A 27,872-nucleotide genomic window follows, 5' to 3' on the forward strand; every position below is an offset into this window, starting at 1 on the left:
ATTTTGACATTTTGGTTCAGAGTTTACAGCTAGGATCCAATCCATGGTTGGTCCGAGATTCCCGACGTCACTGCTGATTGTTTCCCACCATGGCAAGAAATTTAAATATTGTTATTGAATCATTTTGAAGAGTTTGTCTATTTATTGATCCATCCTTAAGAGGGGTGCAATCAGAAAGGAATGTGATGTGGCAATCAATAATTTTCTTAATGTTCTACCTCTAGTAGATACAATTGTGTTGATCCAGATAAGCAATGAGTGTTTTTGGGTGATGACCAACTCGATGGGTGTCACCAGATTGGATATGACTTGCAGCATAGAAGAGGAAACGTCCCTGGATCATACAGGGTTAGTCAAAATGCATAGGCCAATTAGCCATTCAATTGAATGGCTTATTGGCCTATGCATTTTGACTAACCCTGTATTAGGCAAAACAGGAAAAGAACCCAGAGGACTCGGACGAAAACCTGGTGCCCCCCCCCCCAAAAGTTCATTGTGGAAAGATTATGATAATCGAAGGGATTGTTTCCTGGAGTTTGTGGTGTGTTGGGCTGCATTCCAAGGTAATTCATGAAAGGTTTCTATAGGACAAAAGCAATGCAGGCTTGCTGTATGTCTCAATGGAGCCACATTTCATAATTCATAATTTGGGCTTAAATTTAGAAAACAAGGAGTATCTACTGTCTAATATGTATTGTCATTTTATACAGAATGTTAAAACACCTCCTTGCCTAAGCAGTTTACAATCTAGAAAATGATATGAGGAAGACAACAGATCAAAGGAGGGGATAAATAGAGGTGAGATAAACTAGGAGAAAATGTGATTACTTCTTCACATACATTTATGTGGGGAGGACAGAGGCAGCATGGTGTGGTTTGAGTGTTGTACTATGATTCTGGAGACCAGGATTCAAATCCTTGCGTGATCATAAAACCCATGGGGTGACATTGAGAAAATCATACTCTCCTAGCTTGAGAAGGCAATGAACAAAACATGCCAGGAAAGCCCTGTGATCGTACCATAGGTTTGTGATAGTATCATCATAGGTTGGAAACAACCAAAAGGCACACAAAGATGGAGAGGGCAACTACACCACCCTCCCCTTGAGGACTGCATATCAAGAGCCTTTGCAGCCAAAGCTATTCCTTCCATCTTGTACAATGTCTGTGCCATCGTACAAGATGGAAAAAGACAATATGTCTAGGACTGGAAGTTCTTGTTCTTAGCTTCTGAGTTAACCCTGCAGGTCTATTGAGGCAGTCCCTCTCTGAAATGCTAATGGGTATATCAGGACTTGTTCTTCTCATCCCAGATGGTATCTTCACCATGGAGCTGCTCTTAGCCATTGTTGCTGAATAAGGATGGGAATCTTGTGACCATTCAGATGTTGGTTTCCAAGTTCCTGGAGATCTATCCAGAAAAGCCAATGAGAAGGGATGTTGGTAGGTTCAGTCCAATAACATTGGGTGGGCTTCATGATTTCCATCTCTGCTGTAGAAACTTAAAAGGCGAGACAAGGAATCTGAATGGATATCCCTGTATGACTTTGTAAAAATGTAAACTGCCTTGGATGTCTTAAAAGAAAATGAATGAGGAGAGAGACAGTTAAGCCCTTTCATATTACAAGAGCTTGTCCTGAAAAGCCTTTGCTGCAGGGGAGGGAAATCATACAGCTTCCTGAAATGAAGGATGGCTGGTGCATGCAAACAGCTGGTCCTCGAATTTTCAAATGACCATCATGTGGTGGACTTTTAACATGCTGTATCATAGAAGAAAATATACTTTGTTGTTGTTCATTCGTTCAGTCGTCTCCGACTCTTCGTGACCTCATGGACCAGCCCACGCCAGAGCTCCCTGTCGGCCGTCACCACCCCCAGCTCCTTCAAGGTCAGTCCAGTCACTTCAAGGATGCCATCCATCCATCTTGCCCTTGGTCGGCCCCTCTTCCTTTTGCCTTCCACTAGAGCTTCCTTATCTGGAAATGCAATCTTCTTGATCAGTTATTCTTTAGTGATTTGATGTGGTAGACCTGCAATTATTTTGTCCAAATCTGCCAGGGAATTGTCACTGTACTTGTGCCCATTCGCTAGAACTGTTTATTTCCTGCTAAGTCCCTAAATATGACAGTGAACAGCTCATGGGCCCAAGGTCACTCAGTGGGTTTCTTTGGCAAGCAGGGAATCACACCCTGGTCTCCAGCATCTTAACTTTTCCAATTCACTTACCAATTCATGGATTTTGAGCCTTCTGAGAAGTGCTACAATCATTTCTCCCAGACTAATTCTGCATGAGTTAAATATTTTTTTCCTTTGCAAGCCATTTCAGAAGGTAACAGATGGATCCTTGTCTGGTGCTTCTATAAACAGATACCCATACTGTACGCACGTACAAAGATTTTGTGTTCAATGACACACAGAAGGGGTTCCTTTGCAACATTTGGAATGCCGCAATTGAGAGCTCACTATTAGAACTATCTGGGAGAGAACGGAAGGTCACAGGAGCTTACCTGCTGCTTAGACTATTTTATTGGCATGCCAGTCATTCCTGTTCTAATTTGGTAGTAAAAATGTCCTAAACTCAACAGAAAACAATGCAAGACAGAGGAAAACACTCACACCCCGGTCAAAAGGTTGTACATCTTTGCTGAAATGGAAAACCATCATGGTATTATAAATAATGTAGCATAATAATAGAAATGAAAGTTGCCTTCTGCAGCAATAAAGAATGTTGATAGGAAAAAGGGGATAGAAAGAAATGCAAAAGCAAAGATGCTCAAGTTTCAATCCAATTGCTCAAAAACAGCAAGATGGTCACTTAGGAGAGTCTGTTCTTTCAGCACAGAGTTGGGTGACAACTCGCCACAAAAGTCTTGGAAACTCCCCTGGCGTCTTAGCAGATGGCATAACGGACAAGGCGCGAGCCACGGATTTCCCTCACTCTCAGGCAGTGTCGCAAGATGGTAAGAATACGGTGGAAGCGTTTGTCTGCCTTCAGTTGCGTGAACTCTTCAACGTCCGCCTCCACAATAAAGAATTCACCTGGGAACACACAATTTTGAAACGTTATTTGAATCTCACATTTCATCCAAAGAGCTCAAGGCTGAATCCAGTGTTACAGACACTTCAGTCCTCCTTTACTTTATCCTCACAACACTCATTTAAGATAGGTGAAACTATCTTACTCTCTATGGTGGTGGAATTGTGTGTTCTTGGAGGTAAAAGGCTATGCTGCTGGTGGGGTCTACCATGTCAGACATGATTTGGTGGGAAAGTTAGGCTGAATGTGCCAAATAACTACTGGCAGCAGCAGCAGTGCAAAATGACACCAGTGGACTATATCCACATTGACAACTTAAACAGTTTTCGAATTGGAATAGCAGAAACCATTTTTACTGTTGTATCTCAGAGCAGGAACACTTCTGTCCTTAAACACACCAGTATAGATAAAATTAGCAAGTGGTTTATTGAAGGATATTTGTAAACAAAGGAGTAAAAATGGTAAAAATAGTATATTCCAAAGATTCAAGATAGTCCATGAACTTCAAGGTACAAAAGTAAAAACACAAGATCCAAGGATGCAAAATCCAGGGAACAAGACAGCATGGGGATCCAGTACATGAAACAGGAACCTGGCAAAGCTTGAAACATGAAATTGGAAATCCACTTGGAAACAAGGCTGTCATGAAGTTCCAACATTGATGAGACAGAGCTAAAACCTTCCCTTTGTCTGAATATAAAGCTTTTCCTAGCCCAAAAACCGAAAGGAAAGCATTCCGCTTGCCCTTACAACCAGATAAGGATTTATCTTTCTTTTCCAGGAGATGAATTGACCGTCGCCGATCCTGAGAACTCTGTCTGATTTTACAAAAGTCTTGCTTTCTATCTTTACCCTCATTAAATTCTGCATGTGACAAATCATCCTCAAAAGACAGTTTCTCAGAGAAAGACTGCTGTGGGTCTCTCCCAGGAATCTAACTTTGTGAATCTGCAGGAGAAGCACTACGCTCATGAGACACCTCGGGCCTCTCAGTAAGGCCTGAGCTTGACTCAGGTGCAGAACTTCAATGGAAACAGTATGATTTTGGACTTATGCAGGAACAGTGTACTATATATTTGCTTTGAGAAGCAGTGAGTACAATTATACAGTTTTAACTTTCATAATATGTATACTTAAAGCATTTTGGACTATTGATTAAGAATGACACCCTGTGTTCTCAACACCGAGAAACTACATCCTATCTATAGCTGAACCTTAATAAGAAATGTGCCTGTATGGTGCCTGTATGGTGAATTAATACAAGATGTTTGTGAGTAAACAAGATACGTTATTTTCAAATAAGACTTTATTTTTTTATTATCTCGGAGTGTATATTTTAACCCAAGAGGTTTCAAGGGAAAGTATATGTTTTGGGCAACTGCAGCTGCAATTCCAACTTGGGGGGACGAGGAACAGGGCCTTCTCGGTGGTGACACCCCGCTTATGGAATTCGCTCCCCAGCGAGATTAGATCAGCGTCCTCCCTCCTTACTTTTAGGAAAAAAAACTAAAGACGTAGTTTTGGAGCCAGGCCTTTGGCTAGTGGGCACAGCAGCACTTTAGGCACTGAACTCGGACAATAGGATTGTTTGAAAATTGGAAATAGCTTTATGACCTGTGATTATGTGATTTGTTCTATGTGATTATGTAATTTTAATTAATATCACTGTTTAATTGTTATGTAATGGATTTTGTATTGCTGTTTTATACTGTTGTTTTGATACTGTTGGAATTGAATTGTTGCCTGTGTTAGCTGCCCTGAGTCCCCCCTCGGGGGTGAGAAGGGCAGGGTAGAAATGGTCTAAATAAATAAATAAAACTTCAAAGAAATATTTTAAAACTCTGCTAGCCAAATACATTTTCATGCAGTGGCATGCCTTTGTCCCTGGCAGTTCAAAGACACGGCTTATCAGTTTAACAGCTGAGTTACCTGTGTGCAATGACATGAATGCTTGTGAACATCACTTGTTCAAAGGGTTCACTTCTAATAAGGTCATGCCCTTTCTTGACTAGTGGTGTTTAAAAGGTCTCCAGATGTTCATGGAGATTCACATTTGCCAAACAGATATGACATCATTTTTCCTTTTCAAAAATGTTATGAATGCTATTTTCCCCCAAAAGTTTCAGATATGAAACAGAACACTACCACCATCACCAACACATTTTATGTACTATACAGAAAATTCATTTTCTTCATACAGACAACTCATTGAGTAGTATTTAACTACACTTGCAATCTGAAAGGGTATAGTTCATATACAGCCATCTTAGAACGGTACCATCTCATCCCACTACGGGTATAAGAAGCATCTTTCAGTTGAAAAATCAGTAGAGAAGAAGTTGACAAAAACACACTCAAGAAAAAGTTACCTTTTGTATCTTTGGTTTCTTCCTCCTGGAATCGAAAATAAAGGTTCTTGGCAACACTGGACATTGTTTTGAGAGGCTGGTGCATGATCTTATACTTGCTCACCACTGCCTTATTGATTTCTTGAATGACTGCATTCACTTGGTTATAGGTGAGACGACCACGCATGTACCTATAAGAAGAAAACAGGTGGAAATCTCAAAGTTGCACAATGATGCCAAAACTTGCAACACCACTATTTTCCACAGCAACATACATAGTTAAAAAATCGTATCTATTTGAACGCAATGTTCACACCAACCATTTGCTGCAGAAAAAACCAAGCATGTATTGCCAGTGGCAGTAATGTGTGAAGCTGCAACACGGTGTCTCTGTAGAAAACCAATCTGTTTCTATGTGTGTAAGTGAAAACGAATAAGAAAACTAACAAGAAAACCAACGCGTCTATAGATAGATATCACAGAGTGGTAAAAAAACAAATTCTCTTGACAAGCTGGAATGTGTCCAAAGGAGGGCAACTAAAATGATCAAGGGTCTGGAGAACAAGCCCTATGAGGAGCGGCTTAAGGAGCTGGGCATGTTTAGCCTGAAGAAGAGAAGGCTGAGAGGAGATATTATAGCCATGTATAAATATATGAGAGGAAGTCATAGGGAGGAGGGAGCAAACTTGTTTTCTGCTTCCTTGGAGACTAGGACATGGAACAATGGCTTCAAACTACAAGAGAGGTGATTCCATCTGAACATGAGGAAGAACTTCCTGACTGTGAGTGCCGTTCAGCAGTGGAACTCTCTGCCCCGGAGTGTGGTGGAGGCTCCTTCTTTGGAAGCTTTTAAACAGAGGCTAAATGGCCATCTGTCAGGGGTGATTTGAATGGACTGGATGGCCCATGAGGTCTCTTCCAACTCTTTGATTCTATGATTCTATGAAATCAGGCCTGAACTCTTACTAGAAGCCAAAATCACTAAACTCAGGTTGTCCTAATTTGGGCATGTCACAAGACAACATGGCTTACTGGAAAAAGTGATAAGGTTCGGCAAAGCGGAGAAAAAAAGGAAGACCACATTACAAGCGGGTTAATTCCATAAAAAAGCCATGGCCCTGAATTTGAGGGATCTGGGAAAGCCCTCCCATTCTTAGCGTTACCAGAACTCAGTCAACTTGACAGCAAATAACAACAAGAAAGCTCAACTAGCATCTTAAAATGGAACAGAAGCAGTCAGCTAAGATAATGCAACAAGCTGTAGTCTGCACTAATATTATCTACTGAATATTACAAGTGCTTTCTTCACATATTTCTATACCATTAAGGCAGTGTTTGTCAACCTGGGGGTCGGGACCCCTCGGAGGGTTGCAAGGAGGTGTTAGAGGGGTTGCCAAAGACCTTCAGAAAATACTGTATTTTCTGTTAGTCATGGGGGTTCTGTGTGAGAATTTTGGCCCAATTCTATCATTGGTGGGGTTCAGAATGCTCTTTGATTGTAGGTGAACTGTGAATCCCAGCAAGTACAACTCCCAAATGTCAAGGTCTATTTTCCCCAAACTTCACCAGTGTTCACATTTGGGCATACTGAGTATTCGTGCCAAGTTTGGTCCAGATCCATCATCGTTTGAATCCATAGTGCTCTCTTAATGTAGGTGAACTACAACTCCAGAACTCAAGGTCAATGGCCACCAAACCCAGTATTTTCTCTTGGTCATGGGAGTTCTGTGTGCCAAGTTTGGTCCAATTCCATCGTTGGTGGCATTCAGGATGCTTTTTGATATTAGGTATAAATCCCAGCAACTACAACTCCCAAATAACAGAATCAATGTCCCTCCAACCCCACCAGTATTCAAATTTGAGCTTAGGTATTTGATCCAGTGAATGAATATACATCCTGCATATCAGATATTTACATTACTATTCATAACAGTAGCAAAATGACAGTTATGATGTAGCAACAAAAATAATTTGGGCATGTTAAGTATTCGTGCCAGATCCATCATTGTTTGAGTCCACAGTGCTCTCTGGATGTAGGTGAACTACAACTCCAAAACTCAGGTTCAATGTCCACCAAATCCTTCCAGTATTTTCTCTTGGTCATGAGAGTTGTGTGTGTCAAGTTTGGTTCAATTCCATTGTTGCTGGAGTTCAGAATGCTCTTTGATTGGAGATGAACTATAATTCCCAGCAACTTCAACTCCCAAATGACAAAATCAACACCCCCTTCCCCCACTACCAACCCCACTAGTATTCAAATTTGGGCGAATGGGGCATTTGTGCCAAATTTGGTCCAGTGAATGAAAATACATCCTGCATATCAGATAGTTACATTATGATTCATAACAGTAGCAAAATGACAGTTATGAAGTAGCAAGGAAAATAATTTTATGACTATGGGGTCACTACAACATGAAGAACTGTATTAAGGAGTTATGGCATTAGGAAAGTTGAGAACCACTGATCTAAGGGATGAGATGCAGCCACAGAGCAAGTTCCTTTGTATTTGGAGAAGTAGACCACTGAACTAGAGTATTCTGTGTTTTTATATATGGGACAATGATGTAAAAAAATGAGAGAACTTTCGTTTCTCATCCAAAAGGACTTGGATCTGATTGTTGGGAAAAGAGATTACTTTATTGGTCTCCCCATCCCAGTTTTGTTTTGATATTTCTATTTATTTACTATGCTTGTATACCACCCCTCTCACTCCGGAGGCGACTCAAGGCGGTTTACATTTGGCAATCAATGCCCCACAAGATAAAATCCAGTAAAAAACAATTACATATAGTATAAACCGTATGAAAACAATAACAATAAACAATTAAAATCATAAAATACAGTTCTCAGCATCTCATCATTAAAATCATTTTCCATCGCATCGTCCTGCCGTTCCATGAGTCTCAATTAATCAGTTATACTGCGTGTGCAAATGCCTACTTGAACAGCCAGGTCTTAACTCTCTTTTGAAATGTCAGGAGGGAGGGGGCCGATCTAATGTCCCTAGGGAGGGTGTTCCATAGCCAGGGGGCCACCGCAGAGAAGGCCCTGTCTCTCATTCCTGCCAATCAGATTTGCGAAGAAGGCAGGACCGAGAGCAGGGCCTCTCCAGACGATCTTAAACACCTAGATGGTTCATAGGAAGAGATGCGTTCAACAAGTAAACTGGGCCAGAACCGTTTAGGGCAGTGGTTCTGAACCTGGGGTCCCCAGATTTTTTGGCCTACAACTCCCAGAAATCCCAGCCAGTTTACCAGCTGTCAGGATTTCTGGGATTTGAAGGCCAAAAACATCTGGGGACCTCAGGTTGAGAACCACTGGTTTAGGGCTTTAAAGGCTAATGCCAGCGCTTTGAATTGTGCCCGGTAGCAAACTGGCAACCAGTGGAGCTGGCACAACAGAGGAGTTGTGCACTCCCTGAGTGCCACTCCTGTTAGCAACCTGGCTGCTGTCCGTTGGACCAATTGAAGCTTTCAAACAGTCTTCAAAGGCAGCCCCACGTAGAGAGTGTTGCAGTAGTCTATACGGGATCTAACCAGAGTGTGGACTACCGTGGCCAAGTCAGACTTTTTAATGTGGCATTTCCATGGTCCAGACAGAGAAAGTTGATTTTAGCGGCATAATTGCTTAATTTTCTGTCTGGCAAAGAGGATAAAGCAATGCACAGAACCCTATGTCATGCTTTTTTCCCAATTCTAGATACAGTGCCCTTGATAGCATTATTCTATGAACAGGCTTGTATAAACCCTTGATTTAGTTATTCAATATACATACACTGCTTTTGTGCTCTTTAGAATGTATGGATCTCCTTGTTTCCAGCTGGGATCAGCAGCTGAATACCCCCAATATACGGAATTTCTCTCTTTCAACTTTGTTCCTGCTTTTTTCATTCCTCTCGCGCGCTTCTTTCAGCTTTATTGAAGTGGGGTTTTTAATGCCTATCTTTTGCCACAGGCATATCTTGGTCTCTCTTGTTCTCATATATCCAGTCGTAATCCTCTGATCTTTGCTCGTCTGTGTGGGTGGATTGCGGTATTCACATCTATTAAAACGGAGCAACCTTGGGTTTCTAGCTGCCGATCACTGTCCGTATATATACCTTAGCAGTTCTTAGAGCATACTTTTTCATCTGAGTTGGGTGGACTATTTCTCAAGGCATCTGTCAGTGAATCTTTCATTGCCTGACAGCAGACTTCATACCAACCTAGAGCTGGAAGGGACCACAAGGGCCATCTATCCAACCCTCTGCAATGTAGGAATGTACGGCTCCTGAAAGATGCCGATCCAAAGCCTGGTTGATTTTAAAACTGTTTTTAAAAAACTCTAAAAGCAGGACAGTAAATAAAGAGCAACACTAAAAAAGCAGGGGGTTCCAGACAAGAATCAATCAGGGCCAGCTAACACTGCCGAACAAAGGATTCCCCCAGGCAGCAACCAGTCAGGCCTTATTTTATTTATTTTGGGTATTTTTACCCTGCCCTTCTCAACCCCCTAGGGCAGTGGCTCTCAACCTTCCTAATGCCACGACCCCTTAATACACTTCCTCATGTTGTGGTGACCCCCAACCACAAAATTAGTTTCATTGCTACTTCATAACTGTCATTTTGTTGCTGTTGTGAATAGTAATGTAAATATCTGATATGCAGGATGTATTTTCATACACTGGATCAAATTTGGCACAAATACCCAATACACTCAAATTTGAATACTCGTGGGATTGGAGAGGGTATTGATTTTGTCATTTGGGAGTTGTAGTTGCTGGGATTTATAGTTCTCCTACAATCAAAGAGCATTCTGAACTCCACCAAACTTGGCACACAGAACTCCCATGACCAACAGAAAATACTGGAAGGGTTTGGTGGGCACTGACCTTGAGTTGTAGTTCACCTACATCCAGAGAGCACTGTGGACACAAACAATGATGGATCTGGACCAAACTTGGCACGAATTCTCAATATGCCCAAATGTAAACACTGGTGGAGTTTGGAGAAAATAGACCTTGACATTTGGGAGTTGTAGTTGCTGGGATTTATAGTTCACCTACAATCAAAGAACATTCCGAACCCTACCAACAATTGAATTGGGCCAAACTTCCTACATAGAACCTCCATAGCCAACAGAAAATACTGTGTTTTCTGCTGGTCTTTGGTGACCCCTCTGACACCCCTTCGCAACCCCTCCAGGGGTCCCGACCCCAAGGTTGAGAAACACTGCCCTAGGAGGACTCAGAGCGGCTTTCAGCTGGCACATATTCGATGCCTACAATTAAACACAATAAAATACACAACAACAGTAATTATAAATAATTAAAACATTAAGGTAATACAATAAAATCTACTAGAAAAGAAGCCAGCCTGGTGGCCATCGTTTCGCCGAGTTCTGTAATTAGTATGTCCATTCAGCTTATCACAATCCGTTTCCAAAGCTCTTGTCGTCATTGTCCTTGTCAGTCTGCAAGATTACCTAAAGGCCTGGTCCCATATCCATGTTTTTAATTTCCTTCTAAAAAAGAGGAGGGATGACGATGATTTAATTTCCCCGGGGAGTGAATTCCACAGGCGGGGGGCCACCACCGAGAAGGCCCTGTCCCTCGTCCCTGCCAGTCTCGTTTGTGACAAGGATGGAGCCGAGAGAAGGGCCTCTCCAGATCTTAAATTCCTAGGTGGAACGTAGAAGGAGATACGTTCGGACAGGTATGCTTTGAAGCTGCAAGACCATTAAATGCTAATCAAGATGGCCAATTGCAACATTCACACTTGCCACAAGCAGACAAGAGTTCTTTCTCCCACCCTGGACATTCCACAGACATATAAACCTCACTTGCCTAGTTTCCAACAGACCTCACAACCTCTGAGGATGCCTGCCATAGATGCAGGCGAAACGTCAGGAGAGAATGAAGGATGCCAAGCTAGGGTCTTTGAATGAAATTAACAACAAAATAGAAGTATACCCTTTCTCTGTAGAAAAAGAGCAATACGGAAGAAAATGTTTTTAAGAAACAAGATGTGACATGTAGAAGGTACTTTCTTACACAGGATGTGTTGTGGTTAACTTCAAAGGTTGTAGTAAAGTGCAGAGTCTGCATGTACAAGAAGGTACTTTCCATCAAAAGGTCAAAGGAGAGGGGCTGGAAAGAGAGTACTTTCCATGACAAAAAATGTTCTTGTTTACTTGAGGTTATATATTTGGTGGTCAAAAGCCAAGGGGGCGTGGCAGTCACTAGAAGGGTAGTATCTGTGTATGTTGCCTGGCTGTCCGTCTTCATGAAGAAACTAAAATAAAACCTTGTTTTTTATCTTTTTTGGGACTGTCTCCATCCTTTCGTGCTCCCACAATGTGGACCTAAGAAGACCCAATTTAGGGTCTCTAACAAGAATGCTTCTGAAACATGGCCATACAGCCTGGAAAACTCACAGCAACCCAGTGATTCTGGCCATGAAAGCCTTTGAGAACACAGTCCTCATCCTTATCCAGTTTGGGCAACAATGATGGCTGGACAATTATGGGAACTGTAGTTCAAAAGAGTAATGTTTCAAAAATTCTGTACCTCTTTTTTCCGATTCTAGTAGGAATGCCTTGATCACAAGACATGGGGAGAAGGATAGGATGAACCTGGGAGACCATAACCGAGCCTTGATTCTATAAACTGGGATTTCTCTGCAGTGTGTGCAACTACAGTGGCAAACTATAATGCAGGAAAGGGAAAGCCATGATCTACAAAATGCATGTGAACCTTCTGTACACTGATTAATCCTCCCTGCCATTTTGAACCTTTTGGGGAGGAAAACATGAAAGATATAAAGTTTTATGCCCGGAAGCTTCTGTGGAGCTGTAATGTTCCTTCTAAAGGCTACACAGCACACGCCAGATGTTTAGCCCCCTCTCCCAATATGAAACCTTCCAAACTTAACCCACCAGCTGTCATCAATGTCTCTTGTGGAAAGAAACTTCAAAAGGAAACAAATGGGCAAATGTATAAAGCATGAATGTTTAAAAATGTGCATTACCCAGGTCAATGACACAAAGTCCAGATTTCAGTGTGGCTCCTTCTTCAGCCTCCTTAGTGGCACCCCCATTCTTATCACAGATTTCCTCCTTCCTTTGATCATTGGCATTTTCTGGTATTTCCTTTTTATGGTGCCATAAAACACCTCCTTGCTTAAGCAACGCCTAATTTCTCTACTCACAGCTGTTTTCGAACTGCTTAGGTGGACAGTGAGCTGGGCTGAAGGTCGGGTGCTCTACCTGATGTTACTCAACTTCACTACCCATCAGCAATCTACCTGATGTTACTCAACTTCACTACTCATCAGCATAGCCTCTGAAGAAGAATGCTGGGAGCAGAAATCTAACAAGGGCTAAGATATACACTGCCAATCCAAATTTTAAAAAAAGGAAAAGTGGGGAGAAATGGAAGCGAGCGTCCTCTGAGATGAGGGCCAGGATTAATTCTACCTCATTAATTGCTTCAGACCTGCAAGTCAGATATTGCTCTTCCATTGACTAATTCCACAGAGGCCTCCGGATCTTGACAATATTAACTTTTCATTAATATTGGAATTAAGGCGGCAATGGTGCAGAATAAATTATGACCCACTGTGAGAAGGGCTCATTTGGATTCGGGAACTGAAGAGCTTTTGCCTTCATTAGGTTAGAAAGCCACTGGACAGAAAGTCAAAAGAATAAATATATGTACGTGTGTGCATATGTACTTGTTAAAAAAAATAGACAGACAATAAAGTCCTGCACTGGACAGTCTTGTATGGCAACCTTGCATATTTCAGGGCTGGACTGCAACTCCCATAATTCAAAAGCTGCTCAAGTGGATGGGAATGGAAGTCCAACCATCTGGATGTTTCCATGTTGGGGACAGGCCTGTCGGCTTAGAAGAGCCGAGAAGGAAAGTAATACAGTAGTAATACAGTTATCTGGCACCATAATGTTGTTGAGTATTATGAAAGGAGAAAGAACAGCCTATTATCAAGAAAGGCAGTAATGCAAGAAGTAGGTATAACTAGTCAACTCCGTGGCTGCAGCAAAACGCAAGTAAAAAAGAGTGGAGAATTACTGTGTAAATGCAGCCCACAGGCTCCTTCCTCGTGCCTCATCCCTTTCCCCTTCAAGTGCTTTCCTTATCTCCAATCATTAATTAGAGATCAGAGCTGGGATTTCCCTGGTTGGAGCCGATGAAAGAGCGCTGTTCTTCAGCACAATACAGGGAAACTATGCTGTTAGGTCTGATCAATGATCAGTGATAACATTTCAGGATATTTGAATGTCCTACTCTTTCAAAGCTGTCACTCTGGGCTTACCCATGAAGGGAAATGCACAGCTCAATCTCTATTTTGCATGCTGAAAGCTGCCACAGCAGGGTTCACTCCTGAGTCATTGAATCACAAAGGAGAATACGGTGGTCCATGGCCTGGTTACATCCCGTATAGATTACTGCAACGTCTTCTACATGGGGCTGCCTTTGAAGACTGTTCGGAAGATTCAATTGGTCCAACGGGCAGCAGCCAGGTTGCTGGGAGCATACTACTCCCCTGTTGCGTCAGCTCCACTAGCTACCAGTCTGCTGCCGAGCACAATTCAAAGTGCGAGCTTTAGCCAATAAAGCCCTAAATGGTTCCGGCCCAGCCTACCTGTCCGAATATATCTCCCCTTATGAACCAACTTGAAGATTAAGACTGTCTGGGGAGGCCCTGCTCTTGGTCCCACCTTTTTCGCAAGCGTGGCTGGTGGGAATGAGAGACAGGGCCTTCTCAGTGGTGGCCCCTCGGTTGTGGAATTCCCCTCCCTAGCGATATCAGGGCAGCCCCCTCCTTCCTAGTATTCAAAAGGAGAGTCAAAACCTGGCTCTGGGAGCAGGCTTTTGAAAAATAGAGCAGTGCAGAAATGTTAATATGGAAAATGTGCAATATGACTACGGAATAGCCTTGGACTCTGACTCTGGATGATGTGATTCATTGAAGTGTACTTTAATTATGTTTATTATTCTTATTCTTTCTCCCTGGAAGGCATCCCTCTGTCTTGCCTTGTGTATGACCGAGGGGGGGGGGGGCTCTTGTCCTTCACAGCCTTGGCTGGGCCATACCTGTCATTCCTTCCATCAGCATATTATTGCTCCATCTCTCTACATCTTCAGTCTTACTAGGACACAACTCCCATGCTTCTCAATGAACAGGTATTTCATCCTTGGCTTCACAAAGTTCCCTGTTCTGCTCTAACAGGACTGAAATATGACGTACCATTTGTCTTAGGAGAAATTCTTACTTACGCAGGAACACTTTCAAACTCTTCTGCCGTGATGAAAGCTACTTCCTTGATGTACCTGGTCTTCTTTGATGGCTTCTTTCCCTGGACAACCTCACTTTCTTTGCGTGGCTCTTCAGTCTTCACCACTAAGCTCATTTCACTGCAATGCAAGCAGAAAGAGTGGATCTGGAACACTTATCCACACGTAACCACAAGTGAGCATCTCAAGTCTACTCCGCTTAAGGTAAATTATAGCCCATCTGCTCCAAGGCAAATGCCACAACAACAAACGCATGGTTGCTTTTTCCATCTAATTTTCCACAGAATTTTTCAAGGAAGAATATAAACCACGTATGGGCAACCTTCGGCCCTCGAGATATTTTGGACTTCAACTCCCACAATTCCTAAGTGCTGGTAGGCTGTTAGGAATTGTGGAGTTGAAGTCCAAAACATCTGGATGGCCAAAGATTGTCCATACCTGATGTAAACCAATATGTCATTGGCTGAAAAAAGCATTTCAAGTCATGTAGGACCATGAAACTGAACCAGAGTTAGTTCTAATCCAGTTATGACACTGCAGAACAACATTCAATGTTGTGGGATCAGTCTCGAACAAAACATGGGCTTTCTCCTACTCCCTATAGTTATGCTCTAATAGTCCCATACTTACAAAGGATACATTCTTAGATTGACTGTGGTTACCTAAAACTGTGGATATACCCAAAGGCCATTCAGTTACCTGATTTCTTATGCTAGAGGACCTAGAGATATTTCCTCTCTAGGTATTTGCTATGTCTTTCAGCCAGACTCAGTGGTAACTTATAGGAGAAGCATACCAGACTAGCCCCCACTCTTCAAGCCTTCTGTACGCAATTGAAGACAGGCCTTCAACCATATTTATATTCCTTTAATGAATATATGTGAGGAACCATAGATTTCACCAAGCATTTTACATACTGAGATTAGAATCATAGAATCAGAGTTGGAAAAGACCTCATGGACCATCCAGTCCAACTCCCTGCCAAGAAGTAGGAAAATTGCATTCAAAGCACCCCCAACAGATGGCTGTCCAGCCTCTGTTTAAAAGCCTTCAAAGAAGGAGCCTTCACCACACTCCAGGGCAGGGAGTTCCACTGCTGAACAGCTCTCACAGTCAGGAAGCTCTTCCTAATGTTCAGGTGTGTCCTAGTCTCCAGGGCAGCAGAAAACAAGCTCCCTCCCTCCTACCTATGACTTCCTCTCACAAACTTAAACAAGGCCATCAAGTCTCCTCTCAGCATTCTCTTCTGCAGGCCAAACATACCCAGCTCTTTAAGCTGCTCCTCATAGGGCTTGTTCTCCAGACCCTTGATCACTTTAGTCACCCTCCTCTGGACACTTTCCAGCTTGTCAACATCTCCCCTTCAACTGTGGTGCCCAGAACTGGACACAGTATTCCAGGTGTGGTCTAACCAAGGCAGAATAGAAGGGTAGCATGACTTCCCTGGATCTAGGCACTAGATTGTTTTATACCTGCAGCTATTACTGTATTTTACCGATTTTAACCAGGGCGTTTTGTGAAGTGAGATATTTATGATGGCTGATTTTTGTTTATGTTATTGTTTTTGCAATTTTGGATTTTATGTGTTTGCACCTTTGAGGACTTTGCAATCCAACCCGAGTCCCTCTGGGAGATGGAGGCGGGTTATAAATAAAGTTTATTATTATTATTATTATTATTATTATTAGCATACGTTTACACTGGAAGGCATAACAAAATTGTAAGACCGGTTCCAACTCAGTTGAGCCTAAATGACACCATTGGTAGAGGTTCTGCAGTTACGTACAGGGGGCTTACTAAATTTCCAATATAGTTATAAAGCCTGGTCTAATATAGCCCCAGCTCCTGTCAACCTAGCAGCTCAAAAGCATACAAATGTGGTAGATCAATAGGTACCACTTTGGTGGGAAGGTAACGGCGCTCCATGTAGTCATGCCGGCCACATGACCTTGGAGGCGTCAATGGACAACGACGGCTCTTTGGCTTAGAAATGGAGATGGGCACCACCTCCCAGAGTTGGACTCAACTAGACTTAATGTCAAGGGGAAAGCTTTACCTTGTAACTCTATAGCTCCAAAAATGGCTTTGGGAACAACTGAGTACAAAATATGAGACCAACAAGGGGACAAGATTGAAAGTAATTTCAGGAGAATAAAATGAATGAAAGAAAATGCATATATACTTGTTCTGACATGCAATTATCATATTTAATTCTATATGTTGTAAGCATATGCAGTATAACTGCATTTTTATCACTCTTCATTGGCAATCACAGGACTTTTGCAGAAAAGGGTTTCTCTATATAGCTGCTAGGTAGGAAATTGCTCTAAATTGAAATGATGATCAGGAATTATCTATTCTACCATGAAATAACAGATTATGGTCTCTTGCGCTCAGGGAGAACAAAGTACATGTAAGAATTGTAAGGCGTAATCACAATCACGGTGACAGTTTTTTTTGTAACATGAGCTGGAATCCTGTAAGTACACAGCATTCGTGCTTTCATTTCCTCTGGGACTGTATAGCAGTAGCAAATGAAGGCAAAGGAAAAATACACTAAGTAGTTTATTTCTCCTTTGCTTGACATCTTTCACAGCTTTTACACCTATAGCCTTCTTCCATTTTCTGCCAGTAATGCACAAACTGGATGGTATCCATTTATTCTGGAGCCGGCTTGCTATAGTCTAATGCAGAGGTTCCTAAACTGTGTTCGGCGGAAACCTAAGGTTCCACAAAAGCACTGCAGGGACTCCACAAAAAAAGCCGAAATATGAAGACCTTATTGAAATTCAATGTACCTCTGCTTTAAAAACAAAATTTGAATGTGTGTCACTGAAATGACTATTGGGTAGGACTGAAAAACGTACACAGTATTCCCTCACTACTTCACGGTACGCTTTTAGTGGACTCGCTGTTTCGTGGTTTTCAAAAAATATTAATTTTCCGTCCTGGGCCCGGTCCTGTTCAACATCTTTATTAATGACTTAGATGAAGGGCTAGAAGGCAGGATCATCAAGTGTGCAGACGACACCAAATTGGGAGGGATAGCCAATACTCCAGAGGACAGGAGCAGGATTCAAAACGATCTTGACAGATTAGAGAGATGGGCCAAAAACTAACAAAATGAAGTTCAACAGTGACAAATGCAAGATACTCCACTTTAGCAGGAAAAACAAAATGCAAAGATACAGAATGGGGGATAATGCCTGGCTCGAGAGCAGTACGTGTGAAAAAGATCTGTTGGAATTAGGAAAAAGGGTTTATATATCTGTGGAATGACCAGGGTGAGACAAACATTCACACCTAGCTCCAGCAGACAAGAGTCCTTTGTCTCACCCTGGCTATTCCACAGATATATAAACCCCTTTTCCTAGTTCCAACAGACCTCACTATCTCTGAGGATGCTTGCCATAGATGCAGGCGAAACGTCAGGAGAGAATGCCTCTAGAACATGGCCATATAGCCTGAAAAAACCTACAACAACCCAATTTAGTCATAGATTAATTCATAATTAATTATCTAATCCACCACTTTCACAGATATTGCTGGTGGGAACACAAGATAGGGCCTGTTTTGTGGGTACCTCTATTCTAGAACAGCATTTCTCAACCTGGGTGTCGGGATCCCTGGGGATTACGAAGGGATGTCAGGGGGGTCTCAAAGGCCACGAGAAAACACAGTATTTTCTATTGGTAATGGGATTCTGTGTGGGAAGTTTGGCCCAATTCTATCGTTGGTGGGGTTCGGAATGCTCTTTGATTGTAGGTAAAATCCCAGCAACTGCAACTCCTAAATGTCAAGGTCTATTTACCCCCAAACTCCACCAGTGTTCACATTTGGGCATATTGAGGAGTTGTGCTAAATTTGGTCCAGATCCATCATAGTTTGAGTTTACAGTACTCCCTGGATGTAGGTGAACCACAACTCTAAAACTCAAGGTCAATGCCCACCAAACCCTTCTAGTATTTTCTGTTCGTCATGGGAGTTCTGTGTGCCAAGATTGGTTCAAGACCATCATTGGTGGAGTTCAGAATGCTCTTTGATTGTAGGTTAACTATAAATTCCAGCATCAACAACTCCCAAAATGACAAAATCATCTCTCCCCATCCTCACTAGGATATACAGCAAGTTAATAACAACAATGCTATTGGTTCCCCATCAGCACTTGTTAATCTATGGTATGATCTGTTAATATGGCAACAAATAACTTCTTCATATAGTATGTGGCTTGCCATCTTTTCCCACAACTGACGTGCACTTCTTTTATTCTCATAAGTATTCAATTTGTTTGTGGAATTATATTATTGCACTCTCAACTCATTTGATGAATTGTTGTTCTATTTGATATTGCTTTAAGATTTAAAGTATTCATAAAAAGCTTCCCCAACCTTATGGTTTAGCTTTGGCTGAACTAAGTCTGTGCCTGTGAATAGCAGACAACAGTGACACCTGCCTGTCATTTGGAAGATTTTTTTGTGTGTGTCAGGAGCAACTTGAGAAACTTCAAATTACTTCTGGTGTGAGAAAATTGGCTGTCTGCAAGGACGTTTCCCAGGGGACACCCTGATGTTTTACCATCCTTGTGGGAGGCTTCTCTCATGTCCCCGCGTGAGGAGCTGGAACTGACAGAGGGGGCTCATCCGCACTCTCCCCGGATTCAAACCTCCGACCCATTTAACCCATTGAGCCATTTGGAGGCTCCATTTGGAAGATAAAGGAGAGGAAAACCATTTCCCGTCACCATGAAAAATAGCCTCCGGTGGTGCAATGAGTTAATCCCTTCTGTCGACAGGACTGCTGCGGTTCAAATCCAGGGAGCAGGGTGAGCTCTTGTCTGTCAGCTCCAGCTTCCCATGCAAGGACATGAGAGAAGCCTCCCACAGGATGGTCAAATATCTGGGCATCCCCTGGGCAACATCCTTGAAGACAGCCAAATCTCTCACAATGGAAGCAACTTGCAGTTTCTCAAGTCACTCCTGATCTAAACACACACACACACAACCATGAAAAGCACATGTGCTTTTTTCTAGGCCAACCAAAAGCAGCAAAATAAATCATGCAAGATTTCCGAATTCACGGGGTTCTACATCAGGCGTGGCTGTCAAAAGGCATTTTAGGGAAGTAATGTGATGATGAAACCAAACTGCATCTTTCTTAAGATGTCAAAGTTGAGTTTAAGGTGGTGGTAGGGGAAAGTCTGATGTCAATATCCTTGCTGCCTTGAGGCATTTGGGACACAAAACAAGGCAAAGGAATACAATATGTTCTATGCGAGGCTATATAGCCCGATATAGTATGTGCCTTAAGCTTCTATACTGATATATCTGGTTCTGTAAAGGGGAATTTGTGTCCAGCACGGCCAATTTATCTTATCTGGAGGTGAAAACCTCAGTCCCAGTGCATGTTCTCCCTGGGAATAACCACACTTAGCTCCATTCAGATACCACTTATTTGGAGCAGTCCCTTACCAGTGTTTAAGTATTTAGATAGAACAATTAAAATAAACTAAGTTCAAGCACTAAGGGCTCTGAAAGGCAAAATATTAGCTAACATGGCACAATAGGAACTCCAGTGGGCTAGACACCATGTTATAGATGTTTTTCTACACTGTTCTCTTAAAAGAGAGGTAAGAAAGCAGAAACCGAAAAGTTACAAAAAGGAGGCAGGTATGCAATCAGCTTCCAAGCAACCTATTTTGATATGAGTCTTTTTGAAAAGAGAGACAATCATGTTCTGATGTCCAGTTAGTAGGCATGGATAGAGTCGCGTCGGATACCTCATTGCTCATAATAATTTTGTTAAAATTACCCTTTTGAAGCGATATCGAAACTTTTAAAAAAACCGTAAGTCCCTTTGCCTTTCCAAACCTTTTCCTGCCATTTTTGTTACGACTCAGGAAGTGAGTCGGATATGATTCAGCTTTTCCCCGCTTCTGGTCCCTGGCCTCGGCTCAAGCCAGAGAAGCCAGTTTTAAAACAGAGAAGGAAGGAATTTCTTGGCCTCGGCTCAAGCCAGAGAAGCCAGTTTTAAGCCAGAGAAACCACTTTTAAACCAGAGAAGGAAGGAATTTCTTGGCCTCGGCTCAAGCCAGAGAAACCAGTTTTAAACCAGAGAAGGAAGGAATTTCTTGGCCTCGGCTCAAGCCAGAGAAGCCAGTTTTAAAACAGAGAAGGAAGGAATTTCTTGGCCTCAGCTCAAGCCAGAGAAACCAGTTTTAAACCAGAGAAGGAAGGAATTTCTTGGCCTCAGCTCAAGCCAGAGAAACCAGTTTTAAACCAGAGAAAGAAGGAATTTCTTGGCCCCGGCTCAGGCCAGAGAAACCAGTTTTAAACCAGAGAAGGAAGGAATTTCTTGGCCTCAGCTCAAGCCAGAGAAGCCAGTTTTAAACCAGAGAAGGAAGGAATTTCTTGGCCTCGGCTCAAGCCAGAGAAACCAGTTTTAAACCAGAGAAGGAAGGAATTTCTAGGCCTCGGCTCAAGCCAGAGAAACCAGTTTTAAACCAGAGAAGGAAGGAATTTCTTGGCCTCAGCTCAAGCCAGAGAAACCAGTTTTAAACCAGAGAAGGAAGGAGTTTTTTGGCCTTGGCTCAAGCCAGAGAAGCCAGTTTTAAACCAGAGAAGGAAGGAATTTCCTCTGCTTTTCCCCGCTTCTGGAGTAAAACAACTACTTTCAAAGTAAAGACCACCCAATGAAACAGGAAATAACACTTTCAAACCATTAACGAAAGAATTTGAAAGTCTCAGAAGTTTTGAAAAAAGAATCTGTGTAATATCAGAATTGATTTTAAAATCGAACTGCCAGCGCCCCCTACATCCAAAATGAGTTTTGAATCAATTTTTTTGATCAGCCAAGTCTACCAGTTAGTCATACAAATTACGATGATTTTTTTGAATGATTCAGTTTGCAAAGTGACGGTGGAATTGCATCTCATTTTTATGACTACTTCATGGAAGGGGAAGAACAACACATGGTTGCCTCTTAAAGGCTCTTCTACTTAAAACAGAGGTGGGCAATACAATTCCTTCCAGAGACTTTGGGCTATAACTCTTGCCAGACTCAACTAGAGTCACCAGTGGTTAAGGATTATGGGAGTTACATTGAGACATAGCACCAAGTTGCCAGGACCTAGCTTATGATCTTGATGGCTGGAAGCATACCTGTTTGGGACTGCTTTGGGCAGGTGAATCGGCATGTTATCTCTGAGATGCTGAGCTTCATTATAGTCCCTCTCCAGGGATTCCTGTAGTTCCTGCAATTAAAAATAATATTGTGTCAGGTAAGGAGGCTGAGAGCACATTTAACCTAGTATTTCTTAACAATTAACTTGGGTACCTGGCATTGACCAGCTTATTTGAAAAAGTCAATTTTTTTTTTACAAAATTCATAAGGTTGTGGGTGAACTACAACTCAAATCATATCAGGTTAACTCACTGAAACTCCATCAGTAGTTAAAGTTTGTCATGTTGGAAAAGTTTTCTCTAGATGCATCATTGGTGGGGTTCAGTGTAATCTGTGACTGCAAGACAAACTACAGCTCCCACCATGGTGGGTCAGTCTCCTCAAATCCCTCCATAGAATCATAGAGTTGGAAGAGACCTCATGGGACATCCAGTCCAACCCCCTGCCAAGAAGCAGGAAAACTGCATTCAAAGCACTCCCAGTAGGTTCAGTTGGTCATAGGGGTTCTGTGTACCAAGTTTGGTCCAGATCCATCATCAGTGCTGGTCACAGTGTCTCTGGATGAAAGTGAACTACAACTTCCAGAAATGAAAATCAGTTCCCCGCAAACCCCTCCAGTATTTTCAGTTGGTTATGGTGGTTCTATGTGTCAAGTGAGGTCCAGGACCATCATTGGTGATATCAAGTGCTCTTTGATTGAATATGAACTATAAATCCCAGTATCTACAACAGTTGCTCAAGCTCTTGGGAGGATAGCAATGTCCAATCTCGATAAAATAGTAAAGAGTAGAGACATCACACTGGCAACAAAGATTCGCCTAGTCAAAGCCATGGTATTCCCTGTAGTAACCTACGGATGTGAGAGCTGGACCTTAGGGAAGGCTGAGCGAAGGAAGATCGATGCTTTTGAGCTGTGGTGTTGGAGGAAAGTTCTGAGAGTGCCTTGGACTGCGAGAAGATCCAACCAGTCTATCCTCCAGGAAATAAAGCCCAACTGCTCACTGGAGGGAAAGATACTAGAGACAAAGTTGAAGTACTTTGGCCACATCATGAGGAGACAGCAAAACCTAGAGAATACAATTATGCTGGGGAAAGTAGAAGGTAAAAGGAAGAGGGGCCGACCAAGGGCAAGATGGATGGATGGCATCCTTGAAGTGACTGACCTTGAAAGAGCTGGGGGTGGTGACGGCCGACAGGGAGCTCTGGCATGGGCTGAGGTCACGAAGAGTCGTGAACAACAACATCTACAACAGTTATAAATTAAGGTCAATTCCCCCCAACTGCTCAAAAAATTTCTTTGGTGATGGGGGTTCTGTGTGCCAAATGTGGTCCAGGTCCCTTGTCAGTGGGGGTCACAGTGCTCTCACTTGATGCAGGATAAACTACAACTTCCATCATGTAGAGTCAGTCCCTCAAACTCCTCCAGTATGTTTAGTTCTGCTCTGTTTGTTGTGCGGATAGAGTAGAAAAGAGTAGGAAAGGGAGAGGCAGTGGGCAGGATCATGCAAATTCCACACCAATAGAGAAACACCAGGATGTCTGTAGTGGAGGAAACACATAAAATCTAGGATGAAATTGTCTCCGAATGAAAGCATTCCTTGGGTGGTGGACAGTATGGTGTTTGGAGAGGACATTGGCAGGGCTCGGCTACATCTTCATGGTGCTTGCTATAACCCGCAATGTCATTGGAAGGAGGGCTTTTGGGGACTTCTCCACACTGTGGGTTAAAGATGTTTGTAGAAGTGGGAGGCTGTCTGTAGAAGTGGGCACCCCAGCCTCATACACACATACATATTCACTTTTAATTTATGTATAAATAGATATTTTAAAGCAAGAATTCAGGCTGTCCATCACCAAACTCTCTGAATTCAGTTTATGAGCAAAATAAGCTTGCTGTTGTCAGGATCTACATCCCATAAGAACTCAAAATTCCCATCAGTATTTTGATGATACTAAAGGGCATCACAAGAATGCAAAAATGAAATACTTCACATAGATGAATAACAATTCAAATGAGGTTTCTTCCACTCAATAAAGGATGTGAAAAACATGTTAGGCGGCATCTGAAATGTTAGCATCACACCTAACACAATGCCTCTTTGCTGTTATCTCTCCAAAGGGCATGTCAATATAATTAATATATTTTTCTCTGAAGAGTGAGATGTTTTTCTCAGCAGAGTTTTCATTGCAGGCAGAACCTTTTTATTTATCTCGCTCATCAAAAGCAAGCCAGAAATAATTCTGTCAGGAGCGCATTCGTGAATAACAGTCCCTTAAGGAATCCCAGACAAGTACAAGATAATATATTCTCTCATCTAAGGAATTTATAGCTGCCGGCATATGCGTGTGTGCATATGTGCCTTCAAGTCACATGTGGACTTACAGCAACCTTGTGAATCTCAAAAGTGGTTTGCCTTTGCCTTCCTCTGAATATAGCCCACAGGGCCTGGTATTTCCCCCTCCAAGCACTAATCAGGCCTGATCTGGGATAGTTTCCAAGAACAGGATCTGGTACATTTAGACCTCTGAGTACATGGATATCATAATTTATCTGAAAACCAAGCCTCTGATATGGTTGTAGGCAAAGGACTGCAAGTGGAAATGCAATTTTGTAAAGGTAAACTCAGCAATATACCCCTTTAGTTCAGCGTTTCTCAATATGGGGGTCAGAACCCCCCCCCCCCGGGGGGGGGCATGCCAAAGAGGGGTTACCAAAACACATTATTTTCTGTTGGTCATTTAGGCTTTATCCTAAATTTGATTTTAAGTGTAATACAGTGATAGAAAAGAGGGGAAATTTGTCTGACAGCTTTATCAGAAAATCTCTTTTAGTTTTAAGCGCCCCACGAGTGTGAAAAAGATCTTGGAGTCCTCATAGACAAGTTAAACATGAGCCAACAATGTGATGCGGCGGCAAAAATAGCCAATGGGATTTTGGACTGCATAAATAGGAGTCTAGTGTCTAGATCCAGTGAAGTCATGCTACCTCTCAATTCTGCCTTGGTCAGACCACACTTGGAATACTGTGTCCAATTCTGAGCATCACAATTGTAGGGAGATTTTGACAAGCTGGAAAGTGTCCAGAGGAGGGCGACTAAAATGATCAAGGGTCTGGAGAACAAGCCCTATGAGGAGTGGCTTAAAGAGCTGGGCATGTTTAGCCTGAAGAATAGAAGGCTGAGAGGAGACATGATAGCCATGTATAAATACGTGAGAGGAAGTCATAGGCAGGAGGGAGCAAGCTTGTTTACTGCTTCCCTGAAGCCTAGGACGCAATGGAACAATGGCTTCAAACGACAAGAAAGGAGATTCCATCTGAAAATGAGGAAGAACTTCCTGACTGTGGGAGCCGTTCAGCAGTGGAACTCTTTGCCCCAGAGTGTGGCGGAGGCTCCTTCTTTGGAGGCTTTTAAACAGAGGCTGGATGGCCATCTGACGGGGGTACTTTCAATACAATTTTCTTGCTTCTTGGCAGGGAGTTGGACTGGATGGCCCATGAGGTTTCTTCCAACTCTGTGGTTCTATGAGTGGGAAAAGACGATACTGTGGGACAAAAGGACTCTACAATTTAGCTTTTTAAACAACAGGTTTATGTGTTTCAAGTAAGCTCTTTGTCTTCCACAAAAGGTTGCAGTCCTCTCTTCAGCCCTGTTCCTTTTGTCTTTGCCTGTTCTTTCTCAAATATCTCCTCACAAAATGCTGTGGCCCATCCCACCTTCTCGAGTAATTTATGCAAACATGGAAACAGCTTAAGATCCACCTGAAAGTTGTTAAAAGCAATAACTTCGTCAACATTGGATACCTGGAATTGATTCTGTTGTCTCTCCTGATGGTGGCACTCCAGTTCCAGTTGATTGAGGATGTTGTTTAAGAGAAACATCTCATGGACTATCTTGCCAACCAGTATCTTCAAAGATGGTTCCTGTTCTAAGATAAATAAGGCAAGTCCATTATTATCAAAAACGTGTTGCATTCCTGCTTTCCTAAGTCTTATATACTTATAATCTGAAATCACATATATCGTGAACTACCATGCAGTCAAACAAACATCTAACCTAACCAACTGCACATTGTCCTTTCACTCAGTACTCCTGTCTTTTGTCCCCTATGTTGTTGAGCCTGTTGGAAACCTCCCAAGCCTCCACTAACTCTTCATGACCTCATGGACCAGCCCACGCCACAGCTCCCTGTTGGCCGTGGCCACCCCCAGCTCTTTCAAAGCCAAACCAGACACTTCAAGGATCCCATCCATCCATCTTGCCCTTGGTCGGCCCCTCCTCCTTTTTCCTTCCATTTTCCCCATCATCACTGTCTTCTCTAAGCTTTCCTGTCTTCTCATTATGTTTGTAAGTATGTATAATTGTTAACCTATATTGTATGTACATTTTGGTTTGCCAATTTGACTGTATCTCTTTGGTACGTGAGGGGCTTTAGACACAGGACTCCATTTTTGTTATACAGTATGCTTTTAGACCTCAATGGAGGTGGATGTAGTGTGTCTCCTTTCAGACTTCAGTGAGTACAGTTATACAGTTTGGACTATATCTATGTGTATTGTCGAAGGCTTTCATGGCCGGAATCACTGGGTTGTTGTACGTTTTTTCGGGTTATATGGCCATGGTCTAGAGGCATTATCTCCTGACGTTTCACCTGCATCTATGGCAAGCATCCTCAGAGGTAGTATCTATGTGCCTAAGACATTGGACAATGGACTAGTATGCTGAATATATACAAAAAGTTAGTAAACTTGAGATATTATTTTAAAGACTACTTTGTTTTGTCACTCGAGTACATGTTTTAAACAAGAGGTTTTTAAGGGAGAGCAGATGGGCAACTTCAACTTCAGAGAAACAACCATCCTTTTCTAACCAAATATATTTTTGTAGTGGCATGTCTTTATCCTTGGCAGTTTGACACTATTGCTCCCCTCAACGCTTCTGTCACCGGAGTACACACACCCCAAATGGGAAGTTTAGTTTCACAACCCGGTGTGTCTTTATGAGTTCCCTGCAAATAACCTGCTCCTATTTTTATCGCATTAGAGTTTTTAACATTTTATCCTGTACATGCGGCCCATCCACTGTTACTGCAACTGTGTTTATTGTAATGTAATTTTGTTATTGTATTCATATGTTTTTTATGTAATTTTGATAATGTTGTTTATGTTTTGGTTTCATTTCGATGTAATATGTTGGCCCCATGTAAGCCACTCCGAGTCCCCATTGGGGAGATGGTGGCGGGGTATAAAGATGATGATGGTGATTATTATTATAAGCCCTGGCACATCTTAATAGGCTGGGAAGACTTACAGCATGTATAGTTTAAATACCATAAGAACACCAGATCCCATCTGATCTTGGAAGCTAAGTAGGGTCAGGTCTGGTTAGTACTTAGAGACCTTGAACAAATGCCAGGTGCTGTCGGCTGTTTTTCAGAGGAATGAATTGGCACAACTAATTCAGCCCCCTCCCTCCTGACCTTTAGGAAAAGAGTGAAAACCTGGCTCTTTGAGCAAGCTTTTGGAACCTAATTGTAACCAGACAACTCAGTATTGTGAACGAATATGGAACGGCTTAACGATGCAAATGGATATGGATTTTAACTTGGGAGTAATTGATTTTTATAGTTTTAAACTGTTTTATTATGAATTTTATTATGTGATTTAGCCTGTTTTAAATGACGTATTTATCTGTGTTCGGCATTTAATTGTTGCCAGTCTGTATGCCACCCTGAGTCATCTTTGGGCTGAAAAGGGCAGGATAAAAGTGTGGTAAATAAAATAAATAAATAAACTACCACTGAGTCCTTAAGAAAATCCTATGAAATTCATGAGACCATCATAAGTCAACATTCATCTTGAAGGCACATATACACACACACATAGAAGATATCAAGTATCAATCTTTGGATTTTAACATGTTGTTAAAATATCAGCCTAAATAAATACAGTTCACAAAATGGCTACTGGATCATGAATCTATATAAATAAAAATGTAATGTTTGTTTGTGGGAT

The 27,872-nt window shown here is 42.2% G+C and overlaps 1 protein-coding gene across 1 annotated transcript in view; it reads right to left on the minus strand.

The window, feature by feature from the left end:
- Positions 1-2,503: 2,503 nt before the first annotated feature.
- The window catches only part of SKA1 (spindle and kinetochore associated complex subunit 1), a 28,219-nt gene continuing 2,850 nt past the window's right edge, over positions 2,504-27,872 (minus strand). Inside the window, exons 3-7 of the mRNA XM_060761255.2 lie at positions 25,662-25,786; positions 21,838-21,929; positions 14,663-14,800; positions 5,407-5,576; positions 2,504-3,039 (exon numbers count right to left, since the gene is read on the minus strand). Of these exons, the coding sequence (XP_060617238.2) occupies positions 2,891-3,039; positions 5,407-5,576; positions 14,663-14,800; positions 21,838-21,929; positions 25,662-25,786 (674 nt within the window). The 3' untranslated portion in view covers positions 2,504-2,890. The remainder of the gene's footprint in view (positions 3,040-5,406; positions 5,577-14,662; positions 14,801-21,837; positions 21,930-25,661; positions 25,787-27,872) is intronic.

The sequence above is a fragment of the Anolis sagrei genome, chromosome 2, assembly GCF_037176765.1.
Source record: "Anolis sagrei isolate rAnoSag1 chromosome 2, rAnoSag1.mat, whole genome shotgun sequence".
In the NCBI taxonomy this organism is placed as follows: Eukaryota; Metazoa; Chordata; class Lepidosauria; order Squamata; family Dactyloidae; genus Anolis; species Anolis sagrei.